General features: G+C 38.9%; 1 protein-coding gene across 1 annotated transcript in view; it reads left to right on the top strand.

The window, feature by feature from the left end:
• The first annotated feature begins 16,049 nt into the window (after positions 1-16,049).
• Positions 16,050-23,399, top strand: part of PON1 (paraoxonase 1) — a 31,815-nt gene continuing 24,465 nt past the window's right edge. Inside the window, exon 1 of the mRNA XM_063100541.1 lies at positions 16,050-16,123. Within this exon, the coding sequence (XP_062956611.1) occupies positions 16,050-16,123 (74 nt within the window). The remainder of the gene's footprint in view (positions 16,124-23,399) is intronic.

The following is a 23,399-nucleotide window of genomic DNA, read 5'->3' as shown; positions in this document are numbered from 1 at the left end:
CAAATTACAATGATTAAGTGTGGTCAGAGTAACTATAATAAACAGTCCTAGTAAAAGCAAAAAAGAATAGGATACACTCTGCCGTTGCTGTTTCATAATAGTGCTATTATTCCATGAGAGAGAAATTGAGATAGTTCTCTGTCTTGGCAGTGGTGTACTTTCCCGTGTCCTCTGTGATTCCAAATTTTGCTCTTCGGGAATTCTTCCTCATCTATTATGCTTAAAGCCACATCTGAATTGCATCTTGGAAAGGCTATGTAATTTTAGTATCCTACAGATATAAGTTGAGCGTCTGATTACATTTTGAGGCCAGGCTTCTGGTTGATTTTGAAACATGAATACCTTAGAAAATCGATAAACTTCTGGGTCTGTTTGCATTCAGTGAATACTGTGTGCCAGTAATGGCACCAAGATTTCATTTCAGAGCATAATTTTAAAGCCAACTTTACTTCTGGTTTCCATGACCTATTTCTTTCTTCCTCATTTAAATGCTGTCTCCTTTGAGGCCATCGAAGTAGATGGGTAAGAGGAGGCAAGGGCTGACTAGAAGGATGCATCACTGGTCTCTCCCACAGACAGAGAATACATCAAATATGCAAGTATACTTGGACGAAAAAGGTGAAGGGAGAGAGCTGGAACACATCAAAAGGGCAGCGGAGATACTAGTGAGTGCAGCAATTCAGGATGGCCAAATAGAGAACAGAAGAAAATTCCCAGCTGCCACCACCCCATCCCCCAACCGGGAGCAGCAGGAACCCAGGAGGAATCTTTGCCTGCAGGAAAGAGGTGAGCACAGCCCAGTGAGACAGGAGTCCAACCCACAACCTAAATGTCTGTCAGCAGATGACTAGATAAGGAAAATGTGGTATATATACATAATGGAATACTACTCAGCCATAAAAAAAAATGAAATTCTGACACTCACAGAAGCATGGATGAGCTTGGAGAAAATTATGTTAGGTGAAATAAGGCAGGCATACAAAGAGAAATACCATGTCCTCACTCATGAGTGGAAGCTAAATAAATAAATAAGAAAGAAGAAGGAGCAACAATCATAAAACAGGTTAACAGTAAGTTAATAGGAGAGATAGCAAGAAAAAAAATGGACACAAAACAGCTAGTTAGGAAAAATAAATTCTTTTCATGTACAGTCAAGCTAGTTGCCTGTAATTAATTTACTTCATGTTATCAAATGACTAGAAGACAAGAAATTGAATGTCCTCAACACAAAGAAATTGTTACCTTTTGTAACAATGCATATGCTAATTATTCTAACTTAATCATCACACATTGTACACAGGTATTGATATTCAACTCTCTACCCCACAAATATGTATTCATATTTCAACAAATAAATAAATACAAAAAATAAATAAACATGTCTATAAAAATTTTAAAATACAAAAAGTTAAAAAAAAAAAAAACAGAGGCAACACCTCTGCTACCATCTTCCACAGTGCTGGATCTCTTGGTTTTCGTAGTTGGGAGGCATTTGGGAAGGGCTATGAGCTGTAACAATCTTACCTCCTACTTTAGAGGCACAGCACCAACTTTCTAGACATTCTCTACAGCTTTCTCCTTTCTGCCAGCTAGTTTTTAACTGAGCACATAATTTTCTTACTGTCCTCTGCTAAACATATCAAGGGATAGCCAACGCATATCAACATTCTGGTTGCTCTGTAGGTAAATGGTCAACTTTCAAGTTATTGGAGGAAATGATTTTTTAAAATATTTCGTGCTTGTTTTCATGACAGTGTTATATGTCTGCTAATTAAAAAAATTTTATTCTCTTTCACACAAAAGATCTCAAAAAATCCTGATACTTGAAGCACTTCAGGGGACTGAGAGCTTTCCATTCAGGTGCATGCATTCTGTAAGGAATTACCATTATCTTTATGATCAAAACTAGCTCCCCTTCACGTTGGATTCCAGCCATGGAAAGAAGAAAGAAAGCGTGAGGAGACACATCACACATGTTCAGGCCTGATCTGGGAATGGCACAAACCTCTTCCACTGACATTCCATTGGTAAGAGCATAGTTATATGATTACACCTTACTGGAAGGCAGGCTGGAAAATTTAGTTCAGCTGGGTAGCCCTGTGCCCAGAAAGGAAGGATTTTGGTAGGCCACCGCTACCTTCTACCACAGTTCCTTAAACTGACTCAAAGAAGTTTGAAAATCATTATAGTTCTATAACCATCAAAGATAATTAGTTATTTAATGAGTTAGTATTAAAAAAAAACTTTCACATTAAAAGAAAATAAAAACTAGGAACAATCAAATTTCCATAAATGTTGACACGCATAAATAAATTGTAGTAAATTTAAATGATGAAATACTGTGCAGCAATGTATACCACAGTGAGAGCTACATGCAACATGTGGATGAATTTCACAAATGATGTTGAGGTAATGAAAATAAAAATGAATTCATGTTGTATGATTTTATTTGGGGGGAATTCCAAAAGTGACAAAATTAAACAACGTTGTTTGAGAATGCATGCCTAGGTGGTTAAACTAGAGAGAAGAGGGAGGCAATGATTATCCTGAGTTAAGATATTGGCTGTCTCTAGGGAAAGTGAGGGTTGTAGTCAGGGGAAAATACGGGGCAACTTCTGGGGTCCTTGTCACAGTATATTTTCTGATTTGAATTGTGGTTTACATTGATGTTTGTGTTATAATTATCCTTTAACTGTGTATATGTATTTATACACTCTCAGGTACATATGGTATATCTCATGGTAAATTTTTTATGCATTTGGGAGAGTGAAATCAACTTCAATGAATAAAAATAAAAGGCAAGGATAGGTCTAATAATAAAAACAGTGTAATATTTGTGCCAAAAAAATAGACAAGTGGAACAGAATATATTTTAGAAAACAACATATTTATGTACAGAGAATTAGTATAAGATAAAGTTAGCAGCAACAATCAATAGGGAAAGGATGTTTTGTTTAGGAGATGGCATTGGAAGAATAGATTCCCTTTATGGAAGGAAATAAAACTATATCCTACGTAGCATCACTATATAACTGCCTGAATTCTGGAAGGGTTAAAGAGCTACAGGTAAAGAATAACCCTTAGAGTTAATAGAAGGCAATGTAGGAGAATATCTTTATGATCTAAGGGTAGAGAAGAACTTCTGAATGAAATTTTAAAAGCATAAACCCTAGACAAAAAAGTTGATTGAGTTTGGGTCATCAAAATTAAGGATTTCTACTCAGTGAAGGACACCATTGGCAAAGATAATAGGCAAATATCAGAATGAGAAATATTTGCCATGTTCAACTGACAAGGTATTAATAAGTAGAATATATTTGGAACTCTTGAAAATGAAGTGGGGATGGTAACCCCAAGAAATGACAGGCAAATGATGTGAAGAAGGAATTTGCTTAAGAGGGGAAAAATTAAGCACATGAAACATGCTCAGAATCTTTGGTAATCAGAGAAGTGCCAACTAAAATAGCACTTCTAAATTACTTTATACCAATTAGACTAGCAAAAATTAAATGGTTGATATTGCCGAGTGTTGATGGGGAGGTGTGGACATAGCAAACCTCATGCATCATTGGTGGGAAAGTAGATAGTTGCAGCAATGATAGGTAAGGTCCAGAGCTCAAGGAACCACAAGAACTGTGTGCTTCGGAATCACTCTTGCAGCCATGGTCTACACTAGCAAAACAGATGCTTGCAATACTGCCTCTTTGTTCACTTTATTTCTAAATTTTAGTTTTGCTCAAGTCCTGCTAACTTATAGACGCAAAATTACATCCTGTACTCTGGCTTAAAGAGAATTTGGGGAATATAAAATACCTCTGCAGGGTGGGTACACACATTAGAAAAGTGGAATTCTAGTTGGGATTCAGACATCCCTAACTGGGGTTCAGACACTGGTATTTTAGTAAAATACATGATTCTAATATGTAGCTAGGATTTTAAAACATTTCACCTGAAGGCTGTTGGAAAAGAATTTGAAGGTGCTGATTTAGTGTCTCCACCACACGTCAGAGAAGTAAGAGCTGAATGAACACTTAATGTTATTGATGTGCTTGTGTTTGTCACAGTACCACAGGACTTTATCTATAGCAAGAAAGCAAATCATTTGTTTTTGCCAAAACACTATTTTCACCATGCAACGAGGTTGTTGAAAAAAGTGATGTATGGGAGATGTAAAAGGCTGTAATTAGCACAGCCAAGGGCAAGTCATCCAACTGAGGAAAAACCAAGAGGACTGTTGCTAAGTAGAAGCAAAGAATTCAATGGAAACTTTTAACATATTCAGTTTCACGTTTTCTACAACAGACATAGCAGACAAAGCTCAGTCCAACAGGGATAACTTTGGGAAATGGTAAAATGAATACTTATAAAATTGTGTTCATTGAGCTCCAGGCTTTGCATACCAGAGGAGCTCTGTGGTTTTTAACAGCTAACTGTTGAATCACATAAACCATAGAATGTCACTGAGTCCATCACGAAGTAAAACCTAAATGAAGTGCAGATGGAGCATTTTGTGGAATGTTGCCAATTTCCACTACAGAAAAAAATATTGGCTTCCGTGGTGAATCTGAAGATTGTCTGTGGGTGGAATGCAGACTGGAGATCTTTGGAAAATAAATGGTTCATGAATGAATTCTAGAGAAGCCCACTGGTATTTAAAATAATCACATCATATGCTAAAAGTTACACACACACATGCACACAAATATATTCATACATACAAATATACAGAAATATTGGCAATATAAAGTCAGATGTGCCCTACCATTAACAGATTTAACAATTTTGGTCCTTTCCCTGTCTTTATCTTGCTACACTCACTTCTTTCCAGCATTTTTACTAATGCATACTCTCTCAGTAATCTTTTCCATTTCTAATCCTAGAGAACCAGACACAGACTTCAAACATGAGTCCGAGCTGCTCAAGGTATTCTAGTTTTCTTCTTACTGTTCTATTTTCAGTGGGCTGAGTATACAACATCTGTGAGCTGTGGAACTCAGGAGTGGCCATGTGACACAGTTTGACCAACAAAATGTTACTAGAAGTAACACAGGTTATTTCCAGGTGGAAATTTAAAGAGTCACTGTGATTCACTGTGTCTCTTTTCTTTTTGCCCCAAAGTGGTAATGTTATAGATATAGAGTTTGCTCTGCCAGACTGGATTCTAGACTGGTGGTGATAGGAAGTAGAGGTGCAGTCAAACCTGCAATGGACAGGTAGCATGAGTGATAAATAAACCATTGTTGTTACAAGCTTCTGTTGCAGAATGCTGCAGTAGTTCATTCTTTTTTGTCTGTTTTGCGTAATGTTTCATTGTATACTGCAATTTATTTACCCATTCTGCTACTCATGGACATTTATGTTGTATCCAAGTTTTGGTATATTGTGAATAAACTGCAATAAACCTTCTTGTACAATGTGTTTTAATGCACATATGTAAACATTTTTTGTTGCATAACTATACAGAATTGAAATTACTGAGTAATAGGCTACATATATGTGCAGCTTTAGCAGATACTGACAAGCAGCTTTCCAAAGTGGTTGTACCAGCATACTCTTCCACTAATGATGCTGAAGAGTTCTAGTTGCTCCACTTCTTTGTCAGCACTTAATTGTGTCAGTTTTTCCTTTTTTAAATTTTAACTGGTCTGATGTATGTGTAGGAATATCTCACTGTGGTTTTTATTTATATCACTCAGATGATTAATGGAGTTAAACAAATTGCCATATGTTTATTAGCTATTTGGAGTCTTCTTTTCTGCTGTGAATGTTTAATATTTTGCCTATTTAAAAAAATGGGTTGAGAGCTGGCCAGTTAGCCCATGTTATATAATATGAAGGTCAAGTGTTTGGATCCCCATACCAGCCAGCTGCAAAAAAAAAAAAAAAAAAAAAAAAAATTGGGTTGAGATTTTTTAAATTGATTTGTGGGTATGAGTCCTGATTAACAGAAAATCTGCAATTTTAATAAAGTTCAATTTATTAATTTTTTTATGGATTTACTTTGTATATCCTGTTGAAGAATTCTTTGTGTACCCCAAGATTATAAAATATGCTTCTCTGTTATCTTACAAAAGATTTATTGTTTATTTTTCAAAATAGAGTGAATAGAGATCAAGTTTCATTTGTGGCCATGTGTATATACAATTGATACAGCATCATTCACTGAAAAGAAAATCTTTTCCCCACTGCATTGCAGTGGCACTTTGTCATAAATAAGGTGACCACATACGTGTGGGTTTATATCTGAACTTTTTCTTTTGTTCCACTGGTCAGTCATTGCACCAATACTATATTGTTATAAGAAATTACAATACATTTTGATTTTTGGTAATAAAATCCTCCTATTCTTCCTCAAAAATTTTCATGGCTATTCTTTACGCTTCACATTTCCACTTAAATTTAGAATCAGCTTGTCAGTTACTTCAAAACTTAATGGAATTTCATTGACTGTATAGATGAACGTGGTGAAAATGGGCATCATTAATTTTTTTTAGTTATTTATTTTTTAATGGACATATATTGATTGTACATATTTATGGTGTACAGAGTTATATTTTAACACATTATGCAATGTGTGTTGATCAAATCAGGGTAATTAGTATATGAATCAGCACAAAAATGTATCATTTCTTTGTTATGAGAGTATTTGAGCTCCTTTCTTCCAGTCATTTGAGAATATACAATAAATTATTGTTAATTACAGATACCTAGCATTACTATTGACCACTAGAAATTATTTTTCCTATCTGTAATTTTGTACCCGATAATCAGCCTCTACCTATTCCCCCTCCCCACCTCCCCTTTCCAGCCTCCAGTAGGCAGAATTCTACTCTCTACTTCTATAAGCTCAACTTGATTTGAGCTCCCACATGAGTGAGAACAAGTAGTATTCACCTCTCTGTGCCTTACTTATTTCACTTCTGTGCTCATCCATGTTGTCTCAAATGACAGGGTTTCATTCATTTTATGGCTGCGTAGTATTCTATTGTGTATATAAACCACATTTTATTTATTCATTCATCAATGGACATCTAAGTTGAGTCTATATCTTGGCTACTGTGAATAGTACTGCAATAAACATGGGGTGCAGATACCTCTTCAGTGTGCCAGTTTCCTTTCTTTTTGATAAATATCTGGCAGTGGGACTCTTGGATAATATCATAGTTCTATTTGTAGTTTTTTGAGGAAACTCCATACTGTGTTTTATAATGGCTGTAGTAATTTTCATCCCCACCAACAGTGTGTGAGTTCTCTTTTGTCTGCATTTTCACGAACATTTGTTATTTTTAGTCTTTTTAACAATAGGCATTTTAACTAGGATAAGATGATGTCTCATTGTGGTTTGCATCTGCATTTCTCTGATGATTAGTGATGTTGAACTTTTTTCATATACCCATTGGCCATTTTTGCCATGTTTGCTTTCGAAATTTCCACTCAGTCATTTGCCTATTTTTTAATCTGATTGTTAGATTTTTTTTGGTGTTGAGTTGCTTAAGTTCCTTGTGTATTCTGGATAGTAATCCCTTCTTGGATGAATACTTTGTAAATATTTTCTCCCATTCTGCTAGTTGCCTCTTCACTCTGTTGATCGAGTCTTTTGCTGTGCAGAAGCTTTTTAGCTTGATGTAGTCCCATTTGTCTGTTTTGCTTTATTGCCTGTGCTGTAGAAGTCCTCTCCATAAAATTTTTGCCCAGACCAACATCTTGGAAAGTTTCTCCTTTGTCTTCTTCTAGTACTTTTATAGTTCCTGGTCTTACATTTAAGTCTTCAATACATTTTGAGTTGGTTTTGGTATATGGTGAGAGATAGGGGTCTAGTTTCTCCTACATCTGGATATCTAGTTTTTTGAGCACCATTTATTGAAGAAGCTGATGAGGATACATACTTATAGCCAACAGATTTTGAACAAAGGCACCAAGAACATATATTGGGGAAAGGACCGCATCTTTAATAAATGGTGTTGGGAAAATGCAGAGAAAGGGGAACCCTTCTACACTGTTGGTGAGAATGTAAATTAGTACAGCCAGTATGGGAAACAGTATGGAGGTCTCTCAGACAACTACAGATAGAGCTGCCATAATGGCCTAGCAATCCCACTGCTGGGTACACACCCAAAGGAATGGAAATCATCATGTCAAAGGGATGCCTGCACTCTCATGTTTATTGCAGCACTATTTACAATAACCAAGTTATGGAACCAACCTTAATGTCCACCAACAGACAACTGGATAAGGAAAATGTGGTATGTATACACAATGGAATACTACTTATCCATAAAAAAGAATGAAATTCTGCCATTTACAGCAACATGGGTGAGCCTGGAGAAATTATGTTTAGTGAAATAAGCCAGGCGCAGGAAGAGAAATACTGCATGTCCTCATTCTAAGTGGGAGCTAAAAGAGAAGGAAGGAAGGAAGGGAAAAAAAGAAACAAGGGAGGGAGGGAAAGAAAGAAGGAAGGAAGGAAGGAAGGAAAGGAGGGAGGGAGGGATGGCTAACAATTACATTAATATGTTGAACTTTCAGAGGAGAGAACAGAACTGTGGTTACCAGAGGTGGGAAAGGGAAAGTGGGGGTGGCAAGAAATTGGTTAATGGATACAAAAAATGATTATATTTTGATGAATATGACAATTATCCTGATTTGATCATCACATATTGTACACAAGTATTGATAGTCAACTCTATACCACAAATATGTATAATCAATTATGTTTCAATAATTAATAAATAAACCCATTGTCTGTGGATTTATTTCTGGGCTCTCAAATCTGTTCCATTGGCCCATGGGTCTGTTTTTATGCCAGTACCACGCTGTTTGGGTTACTATGGCTTCATAGTATATGGAGAAGTCAAGTAGTGTAATGCCTCTGGCTTTGTTCTTTTTGCTCGGGATTGCATTGTCTATTCAAGATCTTTTGTGGTTCCATATGAATTTTGTAGTTCTCTGTGTAGAGATTTTGTACATCTTTTGTTAGGTTCTAACAATTTGGCATTTCTTATGCTCTTGTAGATAGTATCTTTTTAAAATTTCATTTTTGAATTGTTTGTTGCCATACAAAAATGAATGATTCTGTATACTGACCCTGTAACTAGTTACCTTGGTAAATTCACATATTAATTTTAGTAGTTTATCTGTAGAGTCTTTGTATTATCTGCATACTAATCATGTCATCTATGAATAATGAGTGCTCTAGATCTTCTTTTCCAATCTCGAAATCTTTTCTTTTTCTTACCTCTAGTAAGTGATAGTACTTAATATTCTTGTCTCTTTCTCAATCACCAGGGAAACCTTTCAATATCTCAAGTGTGATGTTTAGTAGAGCTTTTTCTTTTTGGCAGATATTTTTTATCTAGTGAAGCAATTAGCATTCTATTTCTAGTCTACTAAGAATATTTTTATTATAAATGGGTGTTAATTTTGTAAACACATTTTCTGCATCTATTGAAATGATTGTATTATTTTTCTCCCTTATCCTATTAATTATAATTGGTTTAAAACTTTAAGCCAAACTTGTACACTGGGTATATACTCCATTTGGTTATATTATTATCCTTTTATATATTGTGGATTCGATTAACTAATATCTTGATTATGATATTAATGTCCATGTTTTTGATAAAGATTGGCCTATAATTTTAACTTCCCTTTTTTCTAATTAACTTGTCAGGTTTTAGAATCAAGAATATATTGGCCTGGTCAAAGAATTGAGAGATATTCTTTCTTTTTCTTTTTTTTTTTTTTTTTTCTTCCTTAAATATTTGGAAGAATTTACTCATGACGCTATCTGGGACCAAAGATTTCTTTTAGGGAGATTTTAAACTATGAATTTAATTTCTTTAATAAATATAAAGATTTTATGTTTCTTATGTGTGTTTGGTAAATTTAGAATTTCGCAATTTCATTTAAATTTGCAAATTTAGTGGAATAAAGTAGTTCCTAATATCCTTTTATTATTTATTATTTTTTAATATCTTTAGGATCTGTAGTAATATTCTCTTCATTTCTCATATTTAGAATTTTTTCTCTCTCTCTCTCTCTGCATGTCTCTCTGTCTTACTAGGAGTTCATACACTTTATTAGTCTTTTCAATAATCAACTTTTAAAGGCCGGCCCGTGACTCACTCGGGAGAGCGTGGTGCTGATAACACCAAGGCCACAGGTTTGGATCCTATATAGGGATGGCCGGTACGCTCACTGGCTGAGTGTGGTGCTGACGACACCAAGCCAAGGGTTAAGATCCCCTTACCAGTCATCTTTAAAAAAAATAAAATAATAATAATAATAATCAACTTTTGGATGTTTTGTATTCTTTATTAAAGTTTTTATTGTAGTAAAATAAAATTCAACATTTAACCATTCTACAGTGTAAAATTCAGTGACACTTAGTACATTCACAGTGTTGTGCACCCATCCTCACTCCCTTGTGCCAGAATATTTTCATCACCCCAAAAGGAGACTCAAACCCATTTATTCCCCATCATCCTTTCGCCCCAGCCCCTGGCAACTACTATTCTGTTTTCTGGATCTATGCATTTGCTGATTATGGCAATTTCATGTAAATGAAATCCTAAAATATGGCTCCTCTCACTTAGCATAATGATTTCAACGTGAATCCATGTCATAGCGTGTATTAAGATTTCTTTAATTCTTTTTTTAATTCTTTTTTAAATTTTATTTTTTCATGGACAAAAACTGTCATGTACAACATGACAGTTTTTGAAATATGTATACATTGTGGAATGGCTAAATTGAGCTAACTAACATGCATTTCCTCACATACATTTTTCTTTCTTTTTTTTTTTTGGTTTTTTTTTTTTTTTCGGTGGTGCGGACACTTGAAATCTACTCTCTTAGCAACTTTCAAGAATACAATATATTATTAATTATAGTTACCATGTTGTATGATACATCCCTTGAACTTATCCCTCCAGTCTAACTGAAATTTTGTATCCTTTGACCAACATCTCCCCAACCCTCTACCCTCAGTGCCTGGTAACCACCATTCTACTCTCTACTTCTATAAGTTCAACTTCTTTGGAATCCAATATAAGTGATATCATGCAGTATCTGTCTTTCTGTGCCTGTCTTATTTCACTTAACATGATGTCCTTTGGTTCATCCATGTTGCTGCAAATAACAGGTTTTCCTCCTTTTTGAAGGCAGAATAGTATTTGGTTGTGTGTATATACCACATTTTCTTTGTGAGCCTTTGTTTGCTCAACTTCCTTTGAGAAGAGGTGATCTCTTGACCTTGGTCTCTGGATAATGATGGTGACATTCCATAGATTTTACTCTTGTAAGCACTAAGAATTTCATTACTGGACTTAGTAATGCACCCTCTTTTATTTTGGCAAGAACTGAGCGTGACTGTCCCTCAGAAAATAAGTCACAGTCTGAAATAACTTGGTCATCCCCTATGTGCTGTATCCTACATACTCTCAGAGCCCAGGCTAACACTGAGCGCCACTTTACCATCCTCAAATCTTACCTCAAGCCTCACATTTTCTATCCCTGACTTTAAGAACTTCAGCTACTTCAAGGAACATTTTTCACATTATCTTATGGTTCTGGAAGCAAGTGTATTCTAAACACCTCATATGAAGTGAATCTTGTTGGCTTTGGAATCTTAGGGGACAAATTGAGAGTAAGATAGAGTGGGAGGTAGTGGGATCTCCCCACTCTTCCCTGTCCTTCCCTGGGATTAACCTCTCCAAGTAGATTGTGGGGTAGTGAGGGCCAAGGTTTTGACTGGAGGAACAAATCTCAAGATTGACTAGATTCAGACTTCAGAGAAACATACTTCTCTCCTATAAGAGATGGGGATTAGGAACCAGAAAACACATTTTTGGTTTAGGCAGTTGTCTTTCTCCCTCCCTACATAGTCAATTAACCTGAGAATGCTGTGGGGAGGTTAGAAAGAAGAGAAGACATTTAGTTAGATTAAATATTTGGGTCACAACAGAAGTCAACACAAGATGCGGTCTCATCCCACGTTGTTGTATCCTGTAAGTCACCTTGGGAAAACTTTGCACTTGGCTTTGAAAGAGATGAATAGGTTGGGGAAAGAAAGGAAGACAAGACTGGTTGAAAAATGAGGGAGAAGTCATGAAGAGGACAAACAGTCAATGGCCTCAAATGAACATCAAGAATTTGTGTGCCAGAAGGACCACTTGGGTTCTTTGGTGCCCGTAGGACAACTGGGCTAGAAGAGGAGACAGTGACATCTCTTGCCCACTCCCCAACCCACCCTTCACTCCCTGCTCCTCATACCTCCTTTATCCCCCACTCCTTGTCATTCATTCATTATTTCATTCCCTCTACAAATATTTGAGCACCTACTGGGTGCCAGAAACTGTTCTAGGAGTTGAAGAGAAAGTAGTTAGCAAATTAATTGAGGTCTACGTCCTCCTGAAGTCACGTGCTAGTGTGGGAAGGCAGGCTGCTTTCCAGTGAGCAAATAGATGAGGAAGATGATTTCATATGGCGAGGAGTGCTGTGAAGGCAGGGGTAACAGAGTCCTCGACAACAGACCCAGCACAGCCTCCATCACACACAACTGAGCAAAGCACCATTTGGAAGAAGGCTCCTAGAGACCCTGCTGTACCAGGTAACGACCCCTTAGGTGCTAGATCATGGCCAAGTGGGGGGGTGTTTCAGGGATGGGGAAATGGTCAGTGTTGCAGGGGACCTCTTGGGGAGCTTGAGGAAGTGGCTATTTATCAGGCATTGTGGAAATATGTCACTACTCTAATAACTTGTAACTCTAATACTAGTGCTAACCATTTTTTTTTTTTTTTTTTATAAATTTCCCTTGTAGTGACTCAGTCAAGGATTGCTTCTTTTTTTTTTTTTTTTTGTCTTTTTCGTGACCGGTACTCAGCCAGTGAGTGCACCAGCCATTCCTATATAGGATCCGAACCTGCAGCGGGAGCGTCGCTGTGCTCCCAGCGCCGCACTCTCCCGAGTGCGCCACGGGCTCGGCCCAGTGCTAACCATTTGATATCAGCTCTGGGTTCTTAGTGACTGGTGGTGGGAAGAGGGTTCCGGGGGAAGCTACTGCAGATGGTAACAATGGGAAAAGCCTCTCAGAAGAAGTGACACTTAAGCTAAGATCTGAATGACAAGAAAGAATTACACAAGGAGCAGTTGGGAGCGAGTGAGGGGATGAGAGCATTCGAGCCAAAGAAAAGCAAAGACTAAGATGGTGAGGTGCAGGAGGCTTAGCTTGTGTGCAGAACGGTAAGAAAGCTGCTGTTGCTGCAACATAATGCTGAGTGGGTGGTAAGAAATTAGGTCAGAGGGTGAGCACAGGCAATATCTTGTGGGGCCTTTTAGGCCATGAGAAGTTAGTAAAATGAGAAGCCATGAGAGGGAGGATTTTAAGCAAGGAAATACTATAATCCGATTTATATTTTTAAAAGATTACTCAGGCTGCAATGAAGGGAATTAATTAGGGGCTGGGGGGAAGGAGGTTAGGGGATTAGGGAGTGAAGAGGTTGTTCTAGTCTGGACACAATGGTAGCCGAGACCAGAGGGACCAGAGTGATGGTAGTGGAATGGAGAGAAGTGGGTTGAGTCAAGATTTATTTGGAAGTTGTGGTGGTGTTAAAGATATGTCCACACATTCTCTGATACTCCCACCCTCAAGAGGTGGAGCTTAGACCCTCTCCCATTGAATGTGGACTAGAGTTAGTAATTTGTTTCTAGCAAATAAAATATGGCAGAAGTTAAGGGAAGTCACTTCTGAAATTAGGTTATTAAAAGATTGTAGCTTCTATTCAGAAGCCATGCTGTCTCACTCTGTCAGACTGCTCACCCTGGGGAACGTCAGCTGCTTTGTTCTGCTGCAGTTCTGTGGACAGGCCCATTTGGCAAGGGACTGAAGCCCACCATGAACCCTGTGAGTGATCTTGGAAGCTGATCTCACCTCCTCCACCCCACCACGTTGAGCTTTCAGATGAGGATGCAACTCTGGCTGATAGCTCAGCTGCCAACTCATGAGCTACCTTGAGCCAGAGGTATCTAGTGTGGCACATCTGGATTCCTGATCCATAGAAACTGGGATAAACGTTTGCTGTTTTCCACTGCTAGGTTTTGGTATAACTTATTATGCAGCAGTAGATAATTAACACAGAGTAAAGCCTGTGGGACTGACTGATACATTTGGTACAAGGCAGTGTGAAGGAAAGAGATGGATGAAAGAAGATGTCTAGGTTTGGGGCCTGAGCAACTGGCTGATAGTGGTGCCACTTATTGGAGTGTGGAGAACTTAGAAGCCATAACTAGTCAGGTGAGTGGATCCAGAGTACTACTGCTTTGGACATATTTTGAAGAGACTATTAGGCATCCCAGTGGGAATGTCAACCAGGCAAGCTGCTGAGCTCTGCCCAAATTCTTCACCCATTGTTTATGAGCATAAGAAAATGATTGTTTGGTTTAGCAACTAACTTTGGGAAATATCTCCAATCTCCGATTCTCTCCTTAACCCATTCTAGTACAATTTGTGTTCCTTTGACTCAGCTGTAGAATTTGTTTTTATGAAAGCACCCATTGCATCTATGCTGTTAAATCCAGTGGTTAATTCTCTGCCTTAGTTTTACTCAACTCACAATTACATAGGACACAGATCAGGACTCTCCCCTTTTAAATACTTTTCCCATGTGGATTCTGTGGTCCTGCTTTCTCAGGCATATTCTTCTGCTCCACATGGTGTCAACCAGGGTGCCTCAGTGATATTCAGCTGGTGACTAGGCTAGTCTGAATGGTCCAAAAAGGCTTCATTCATATGTCTGCTTCCTTAGTAGTCACATTCCCTCTCCATGTGTTCAGGGCCTTTGACATGGATGCTCCAGTGGGGTGGTCAGATTTATTACACAGAAGCTCAAGGTTTAAGAGCAAATATTCCAGGAGCAGAGAAAGAGGGCAGTACTTAGAATATGGGGTTTTCTCCAGAAAACAAGGAGTGATAACTAAAGCATGTTGGTATCTGATGGCAATCTTCTAGAAAAGAGGAAGAAATAGATGTTGCAGAAAAGTGAAAGTGTAACTGGGACCAAAAGTCTTGAAAAGGGACCCAGAGAAAAGGGAGGAGCTCATCTTTAGTGAAGTAGGAAACACTTCATTTATAGTAACAGGAGAGAAGAGAGAGCTGAGTACAGAGGCACCTCCTTCAGGTCTTTCCCCAACCCACCATTCTTATGGCATCTCCGGTACTCCCTGTCTCTCTCCCTACTTTATTTTTCTTCATAGCAGATGTGCATATCCACAACACACATATGCATTCCCCACAGCCTTCTATATGCCATCGTGATATGTTTTGCTGATTTCTTTATTGACTTCTCCCACTGGAATGAATGTAAGCTCGGTGGAGACTTTTGTCATGTCTCCTAGCATCTAGAACAGTGCCTGACACATACCAGATACTCAGTGAATGTCAACAGAGTGAGGGAATGAATGAACAGGGGCGTGATGTCCCTGAGAGCTGTGAGGTCAGAAGTGGTGCTGAGACAATGAGATGCTTGAAATCCAGACATTGGAAGGCGACACGAGGTGAGAACAGAGTTACACCTGAGGGTTTCCAACCACAGCCTTCCCTCCCGTGCCTGTTTTTGGCTGAGTCACCATGCTCAAGTGACTGAACCCCTCAGAGCCACGAGGATTAGGACCTTGTTGGCAGAAAGGGAGCGCTCACCAAAGCGTGGCTTTCCTTTCCCATGGCTATTTCCTCCAGCTTGCTTGATCTTGCCTCCTGGACGCGTCTAGGCACCTATTCTAGGTCTCCTGTCTCCTCTCTCTAAAGTCTGGGGGGAAGAAAATGAGGCGCAGGGCTCAGCGCGCAGCTCCCGGCCTCTGGCGCTGACCCCGAGCGCGCAGTCTGTGCCCCGGGCCAGGCCCTCCAGCTGCGGCCCGGCGGGCGGGGCGGGGCGAGCCGGGGCGGGCTGAGCCCAGCCGGTGGCTGCGGGAGCGCGGCTCCGGCGGCGACAGGCAGGCAAGGGCTCCTAGCCGTCGGTGCATGCACGCATCCACCCGTCCGTCTGTCGCAGGCCATGGCGAAACTGATGGTGCTTACCCTCCTGGGGCTGGGACTGGCGCTCTTCAGGGACCACCGGTCTTCTCACCAGTAAGTTGGGTTGTGGTGAAGGCTGCAGCCCCGGTGCTCCCGCTCCCCGCCAGCTCCAGCAGCTCCCCAGGGGGAAGGGCCCACGCTCTGAACGGAGAATGCACAGGCAGGCCCTGGATGCATGCACATCCCGCAAAGGTTTCAGGAATATTTGTCCAACTTTCATGTGCCACGTGAAAACACACCCTTGCTGACAATCTGAGAGATGGGGCAGGGAGACAATCGTCAGGGCTGTGAGTGGCCAAATTGTCAGCATACACCAATTAATTTTTCATGAAGATCTGTGTGCCTTGACTACAGACTCACTACTCAACCTGGCTAAAACACAAAACCAACCAACCAAACAAAAAGCAACCAAATAACCAGACTGGGGGTCCCCCTGATACTGTGTGAATTAGACAGAGGAGTTCCCTCCCTCGTCCCCCTCACCTTGGCTGCCTGGCCAAAGCGCAGTCTTCCCAGATTGGAGATTCTCAATGTGAGGACACGCTGAGGGACACAGAAAGCCCACGCGTGGCCCCGGGGCAGGTAGGAGCGAATGCGCGCTGAGGTGGCCCGCCAGCTCCAGTGGGGGACAGGCGGGGAGGACAGAACCCAGCGCCGGCATACGGTGTCCCAGGTTCTGGCTCTGCCTCTTGAATCTGGGATCTTGGGCTTTACATCGCTAAACGTTACATCTCAACTTCAGCTGCAAACGATAATCCACACTCACATAGGAAGCAACTAGCACCTGCCTGGGACACAGCAGCTACTGAGCAAGTGTTAGTTCCCCGCTTCCCTTTAAAGTATTTCATACGTTGCTAGGTGCTGCATGGGGGGGGGGGGGGGGACAATGTAGCAGAAGTTTCATTGGAACTTTTTACAGGGGTTCAAAGTCTAGAGATCATTCTAATGCTAAGGCTTAGTCAATAATATCTTGTTATTTACTCCGAAGTAAAACATTAATAAAAATTAAATTGAACGTTTTGAATTTTTGAAAAATTATATATTCTTACAGAGTAATTAGAAGCTTACACTCAGAATAAATGTTTATGAATTTTTTCCACCTAGTTGTCATTTTTGAAATCACAAAGTGTTAGAAAAAAGTAAGAAACACTTAGTGATTTTGGATTTTTATTTTCATCTTTCAAAACAGCTTTATTGATATTTAATTCACATATAAAATTCACCCACTGAGAGTGTATAATTCCTTGTTTTGACTTTATTCAAAGTGTTGTGCAATCATCAATCCCTATTCCCAACCTATTCACCTGCCCCCCACCCCCCCACCCCACCCCCAGTAAAACACTAATCTACTTTCTGTCTCTAAAAATTTAGTTGTTCGGAACATTTCTTGTCAATGGAATCATATAATGTGTCGTTTTGTCACTGGCTTCTTTCAGTCAGTGTAATGTTTTCAAGGATCAGCCAGGTTGTAGCTTGTATCAGTACTTCATTTCATTCCTTTTTTTTTTTTTTAACATTTACTTGTTCATATTTGTGGGACACAGTGTGTTGTACCTCCCTCCCCTCCACACCCCACCCTCTGGTAACCATTATTCTACTCTCTACTTCTATTACTTGTATGAAAACCATTTTTTGTTGTTATTCTTGTTTTGATTCCACATAGGAGTGAGACCATGTGATATTTGTCTTTCCGTGCCTGACTTACTTCACGTAACATGATGGTTTCCAGTTTCATCCACATTGCTGCAAATGTTAAGATATAATGTCTTTTTGTAGCTGAATAATATTCCATTGTATATACATATCACAGTTTTTAAATCCATTCATCCATTGATGGACGTTAAGGTTAATTCCATCTCTTGGCTATTGTGAATAGTGCTGCTATGAACATGGGAGTGCGGGTAGGTGTCTTTTCGATTATTGATTTCATTGTTAGTTCATTAGGAGTCTGCAGAGAAGAGGGCTTTGGAGCACACTGTACCAGCCCTAGGCCAGCAAGACCACTGATAGAATTTCCAACAACCCACATAGGAGCAAGGAGCTGCAGCCAGCTGAAGAAAGGAACCACCCAGTGATCCATCAAGAGGGACCCACACATGGCCCACCCCACATGAAGCGTTTGGAGCGTGGAAGGCAGGCTGGCCTGGAGAACACTGGGGTGCAGAGAGGGCAGCTGATCTGCCTTCTGATCATCACAGGCCTGCTCAGAGGAAACTGGTCAGGATGATAGGACTGCAGGGGGCAGACTCCAGGCAACTTCATGCAAAGGGCTCAGCTGCAGCATCTGCTGGTTCCTGCTCCATATGCTGCAGCTTCTTCCTGCCTCTCACAGGGCTGGCCCTAAAGCAGCTGGGGCTTGAAATGGTCGGAGCAGTTTCTTCTTCCTCTCATCACATCTTCTCTCACCCTCCCAAACTCTGCAGGTCTCTCCTCTTCTTCCCTCAAGTTCCATTAGTCCCAGATTGACAGTCTTTGCTTTTTAATAGCTGTAAATTGGTCAATTGTAGGGGAGAGTGATGTGGGGGACCATCTATTCCACCAGCTTGATGATGTTACTCTGATTTTGGATTTTAAATCATGCAAAAATTAGTTTGTGAATTTTCAATAATCATAGTACTATTCGCAGCCAAAGGAGATTGTAAATATGGATACAAAGATAGAGGATGGGTACAGAGCCTCCTAGAGTAGCCCAGAGGAGGGCAATTGCACCCACTGTCCAGAAGGCCCTAAAACCTTCCAACTCAAAGGGGTATATGGACCAGCTGTGTAAGCATCACCTACATAATCTAAGGCCCCACCCCACGCTATTGAATCAGAATCAGCATCATCTAACAAACTCCCGGGGGATTTGTATGCACCTCTCTAAAGGACATTCAAATTCTGTTGTCACCCATGTTAGAACTAGATCAAGAGATTCTGCAGAATCAATAAATGACCTTTATCTCCATTTGAAAGATAAGTTACCTGAGTCCCAGAGAAGATCGTGAATCTGTCCACGGGAGAAAAGGGAAGGGATAATGTCCTGAGGCCTGCATCAGGGGCAAGCCTGATCCACAGAGTGAATATATATCCCTTTTTTCTTCAGAGATGGGGTATATGAGGTGGGGGGAAGGTCACAGAAAGCTGTATAGCCTGGAATTTAAGGAACTTGTGGAAGCATACAAGGGGTGTCTCAAGGGATTTCCTGAGCTTCCAGGATAGGAGCAGCACAGAGGAAGGAACTGAAAGAGCTCCTGTGGACAAGAGTCTCCTACCCATCTTCGGAGTCAACTGCATGTGGCCTTGCAGGGTATTTGCTGTACAATTCTGGGCAAAGTCTCAGACAGTAGAAACAGCGCCTCCCAGAGGTGTGGGATGTCATCATGCCACAACTCTGTGGCAACTTCCCCTGTTCCTAAATTGCCAATCATAATGCTGAGACCACTGTGTTTACCTTCTTTAGAAGCAAAGCACAAAACTAACGTTAAGCCTCTCAATGTATTTTTTTAAAACTGTACATATTTATGAGGTGCAGTGTGTTGTTTCAATGCGTGCATATACTGTACAATGATTCACTTAGGGTAGATAGCATATCTATTGCTTCAATGTTTATCCTTTCTTTGTGGTGATTATGGTCAAAGTCCTCTTTTCTATGTATTTATAAATACACAATTTAATATTATTAGCTCCAGTCAGCCTAGAACACCAGAACTTATTCCTCTTATCTACCCGTGACTTTGTACCCATTGATTCACCTCTCTCCCTCCTTCCCCCGACTCCCTTCCTTTCCTGGCCTCTGGTAACTATTATTCTACTCTCTACTTCTATGAGAACCACTTTTTTTTTTAAAGTGAATATTTCTTTTTTATCTTCATTTGTTTGTTTTATTTTGAGCACTTTAAAAAATTTTTAATTTATCAGTATACAATGTAGTTGATTTTCCTGTCCCTTTACCAATTTCTCCTTGCCCCCCATCTTTCCCCTCCCCCCATCAACATCATATCTGTTCACTTATCTTAACAAGTTCAAGGAATTGTTGTGATTGTTATGTCCTCTTTTTGCCCCCCCCATTTATTTGTTTGTATATTTACTTATTTATTTTTATTAGCTCCCACAAATAAGTGAGAAAATGCAGTATTTCTCCTTCCGTGCCTGGCTTATTTCACTTAATATAATTTTCTCTTAAGTCCATCCATGTTGCTGTGAATGGCAGTATTTCATTCTTTTTTATAGAGAGTAGTATAGAGTAGTATTCCATTGGGTAGACATACCACAGTTCCTTATCCACTCACCCAATGATGGGCATGTAGGCTGGTTCCAACTCTTGGCTGTTATAAATAGTGCTGCAATAAACATGGGAGTACAGGCATCCCTTCAGCATGATGATTGAGATATGAGATACCACTTTTTTTTTTTTTAGATTTCACATATGAGTGAGATCATGCAGTATTTTCTTTCTGTGCCTTCACTTGATTGTCTCCAGTTCCATCCATGTTGCTGCAAATGACAGAATTTCATTTTTTTAATAGATGAATAGTATTCCATTATGTATCTATACCACAGTTTTGTTTTGTTTTGCTTATCAATTCATCCATTGATGGGCATTAAGGTTGAGTCCATCTCTTGGCTATTGTGAATAGTGCTGCTTTCAACATGGGAGTGCAGGTTTCTCTTCAACATATTGATTTAATTTCCTTTGAGTACTCAGTAGTGGGATTGCTGGGTCATCAGGAGGTTCTAGTTTTACTTTTTTAAAGAACCTCTATAATGTTATCATAATGGCTATATTAATTTACATTCCCACCAACAATGTATAAGAGTTCCCTTTTCTTCACATCCTAACCGGCATTTGTTATTTTCTGTCTTGTTAATAACAGCCATTCTAACCAGAATGAAATGATATTTCATTGTAGTTTTAATTTGCATTTCCTGATGATTAGTGATGTTGAGCATTTTTTCATGTACCTCTTGGCCATTTGTATGTCTTCTTTTGAGAAATGTCTGTTCAGGTCCTTTGACCATTTTGTAACTGGATTATTTGGTTTTTTGCTGGTGAATTGTTGAGTTCTCATATATTCTGGATATTAGCCCTTTGTCAAACACATAGTTTGAAAACAGTTTCTCCCATTCTGTAGATTGTCTCTTCTCTTTGTTGATTGTGTCCTTTGCTGTGCAGAATCTTTACAGTTTGATGTAGTCCCATTTGTCTATTTTTGCTTTAGCTGACTGTGCCTTTGTAGCCTTGTTCAAAAATGCCCACTCCCATTTTGTGTAGTGTCTCTCCTTGTTTTCTTCTAGTAGTTTCATTGTTTTGGGTCTTAAATTTAGGTCTTCAATCCATTTTGAGTTGATATTTGTGTATTACAAAACATAGAGGTCAAGTTTCAATCCTCTACATGTGGATATTCAGTTTTCTCAGCACAATTTATTGAAGAGACTGTTTTTTCCTCACCGTACATTCTCGGCAGCTTTGTCAAAAATCAGTTGGCTATAATTGTGTGGATTTATTTCTGGGCTCTCTATCTATTCCACTAGTCTATTTGTCCATTTTTGTGCTGTTTTGATTCCTATAGCTTTACAGTATATTTTGAAGTCAGGTAGTGCGATGCCTATAGTTTTGTTCTTTTTGCTCAAGATTTCTGTGGCTATATTTTGGGTCTTTTGTGGTTCCATACAAATTTTAAGATTGATTTTTCTACTTCTGTGTAGAGCAACATTGGTATTTTGGTAGTAATTGCATTGGATCGGTAGATTGCTTTAGGTAATATGGACATTTTGATTATATTAATTCTTCCAACCCCTGAACGCAGGATATCTTTCCATTTATTTGTGTCTTCTTCAATTTCTTTCACCAATGTTTTATAGTTTTCATTGTAAAGGTCTTTCATCTCCTTTGTTAAATTTACTCCTAGGTATTTTATTTTGGGGGGTAACTATTGTAAATAGGATTGCTTTCTTGATTTCTTTTTCACATATTTTGTTATTGGCATGTAGGAACACTACTGATTTTCGTATGTTGATTTTATATCCTGACACTATGGAATTTATTTATTAGTGCTAGCTACTTTTTTTGGTGGACTTTCTAGGGTTTTCTATACATATGAGCATGTCATCTGAAAATAGTGATAGTTTTTCTTCCTCCTTTCCAATTTGGATGCCCCTTATTGATTTCTCTTGCCTACTTGTCTGGCTAGAATTTCTAGCACTATGTTGAATAAGTGTGGGCAAAGTGGGCATCCTTGTCTTGTTCCAGATCTTAGAGGAAAAGCCTTCAGTTTTTGTTCATTCAGTGTATTAGCTGTGGGTTTGTTATATATGGCCTTTATTGTTTTGGTATATTCCTTCTATACCTAATTTGTTGAATTTTTTTTTGTTTGTTTGTTTGTTTGTTTCATCCCTGGGTTGAATCTCATTGATCTTAGTGAATGATCTTTTTAATGTGTTGTTGGATTTGGTTTCCTAGTATATTGTTGAAGATTTTCACACCTAATATTCATTAGCGATATTGTGATATTCGTCTGTAGTTTTATTTTTGTTGTGTCCCTTTCTGGTTTTGCTATGAGGGTAATGCTGGCTTTGTAGAATGACTTTGGAAGTATTCCCTCCTCTCCAATTTTTTGAGGAGTTAGGGAAGTGTTACTAGTTCTTTAAATGTTTGGCAGAATTTGGCATTCTGATGTTATTGCTGCTTCAATTTTATTACTCATTACTGATCTGTTTCTAACTCTTCATGATTGAACCTTGATAAGCTGTACATGTCCAGGAATTTATCCATTTCTTCTAGGCTTTCCAGTTTGTTTGCAAATAGTTGCTCATAGTGGTCTCTTATAATCCTTTGTATTTCGGTGGTGTCAGTTATAATGTCTCCTTTTACTTTTCGGATTTATTTATGTGAGTCTTCTCTCTTTTTTCTTCATTAGCCTAGCTAAAGATTTATTAATTTTGTTTATCTTTTCCAAAAACTTACTGTTTCATTAATATTTAGTATTTTTAAAAATCTATAATTCATTTATTTCTGCTCTTATCATTGTTATTTCTCTCCTTCTACTAATTTTGGGTTTGGTTTGTTCTTGTTTTTCTAGTTCCTTGAGGTGTAATGTTTGGTTGTTTATTTGAAGATTTTCTACTTTTTGATGTAAGAATTTATTGCTATAAATTTTCTCTTAGAACTGCTTTTGCTGAATTCCATAGGTTCTGATGTGTTGTGTTTTCATTTTCATTTATTTCCAGGAATTTTTAAATTTCCTTTTTGATTTCTTCTTTGACCCATTCATTGTTTAGGAACATGCTGTTTAATTTCTATTTATTTCCTGTTATTGATTTATAGTTTTATTTTGCTCTGGTTGGAAAA

The sequence above is a fragment of the Cynocephalus volans genome, chromosome 6 (genome assembly GCF_027409185.1).
Source record: "Cynocephalus volans isolate mCynVol1 chromosome 6, mCynVol1.pri, whole genome shotgun sequence".
NCBI lineage: Eukaryota > Metazoa > Chordata > Mammalia > Dermoptera > Cynocephalidae > Cynocephalus > Cynocephalus volans.
Note: the sequence above shows the minus strand (reverse complement) of the source record. Positions and strands in the feature narration are given on the sequence as shown.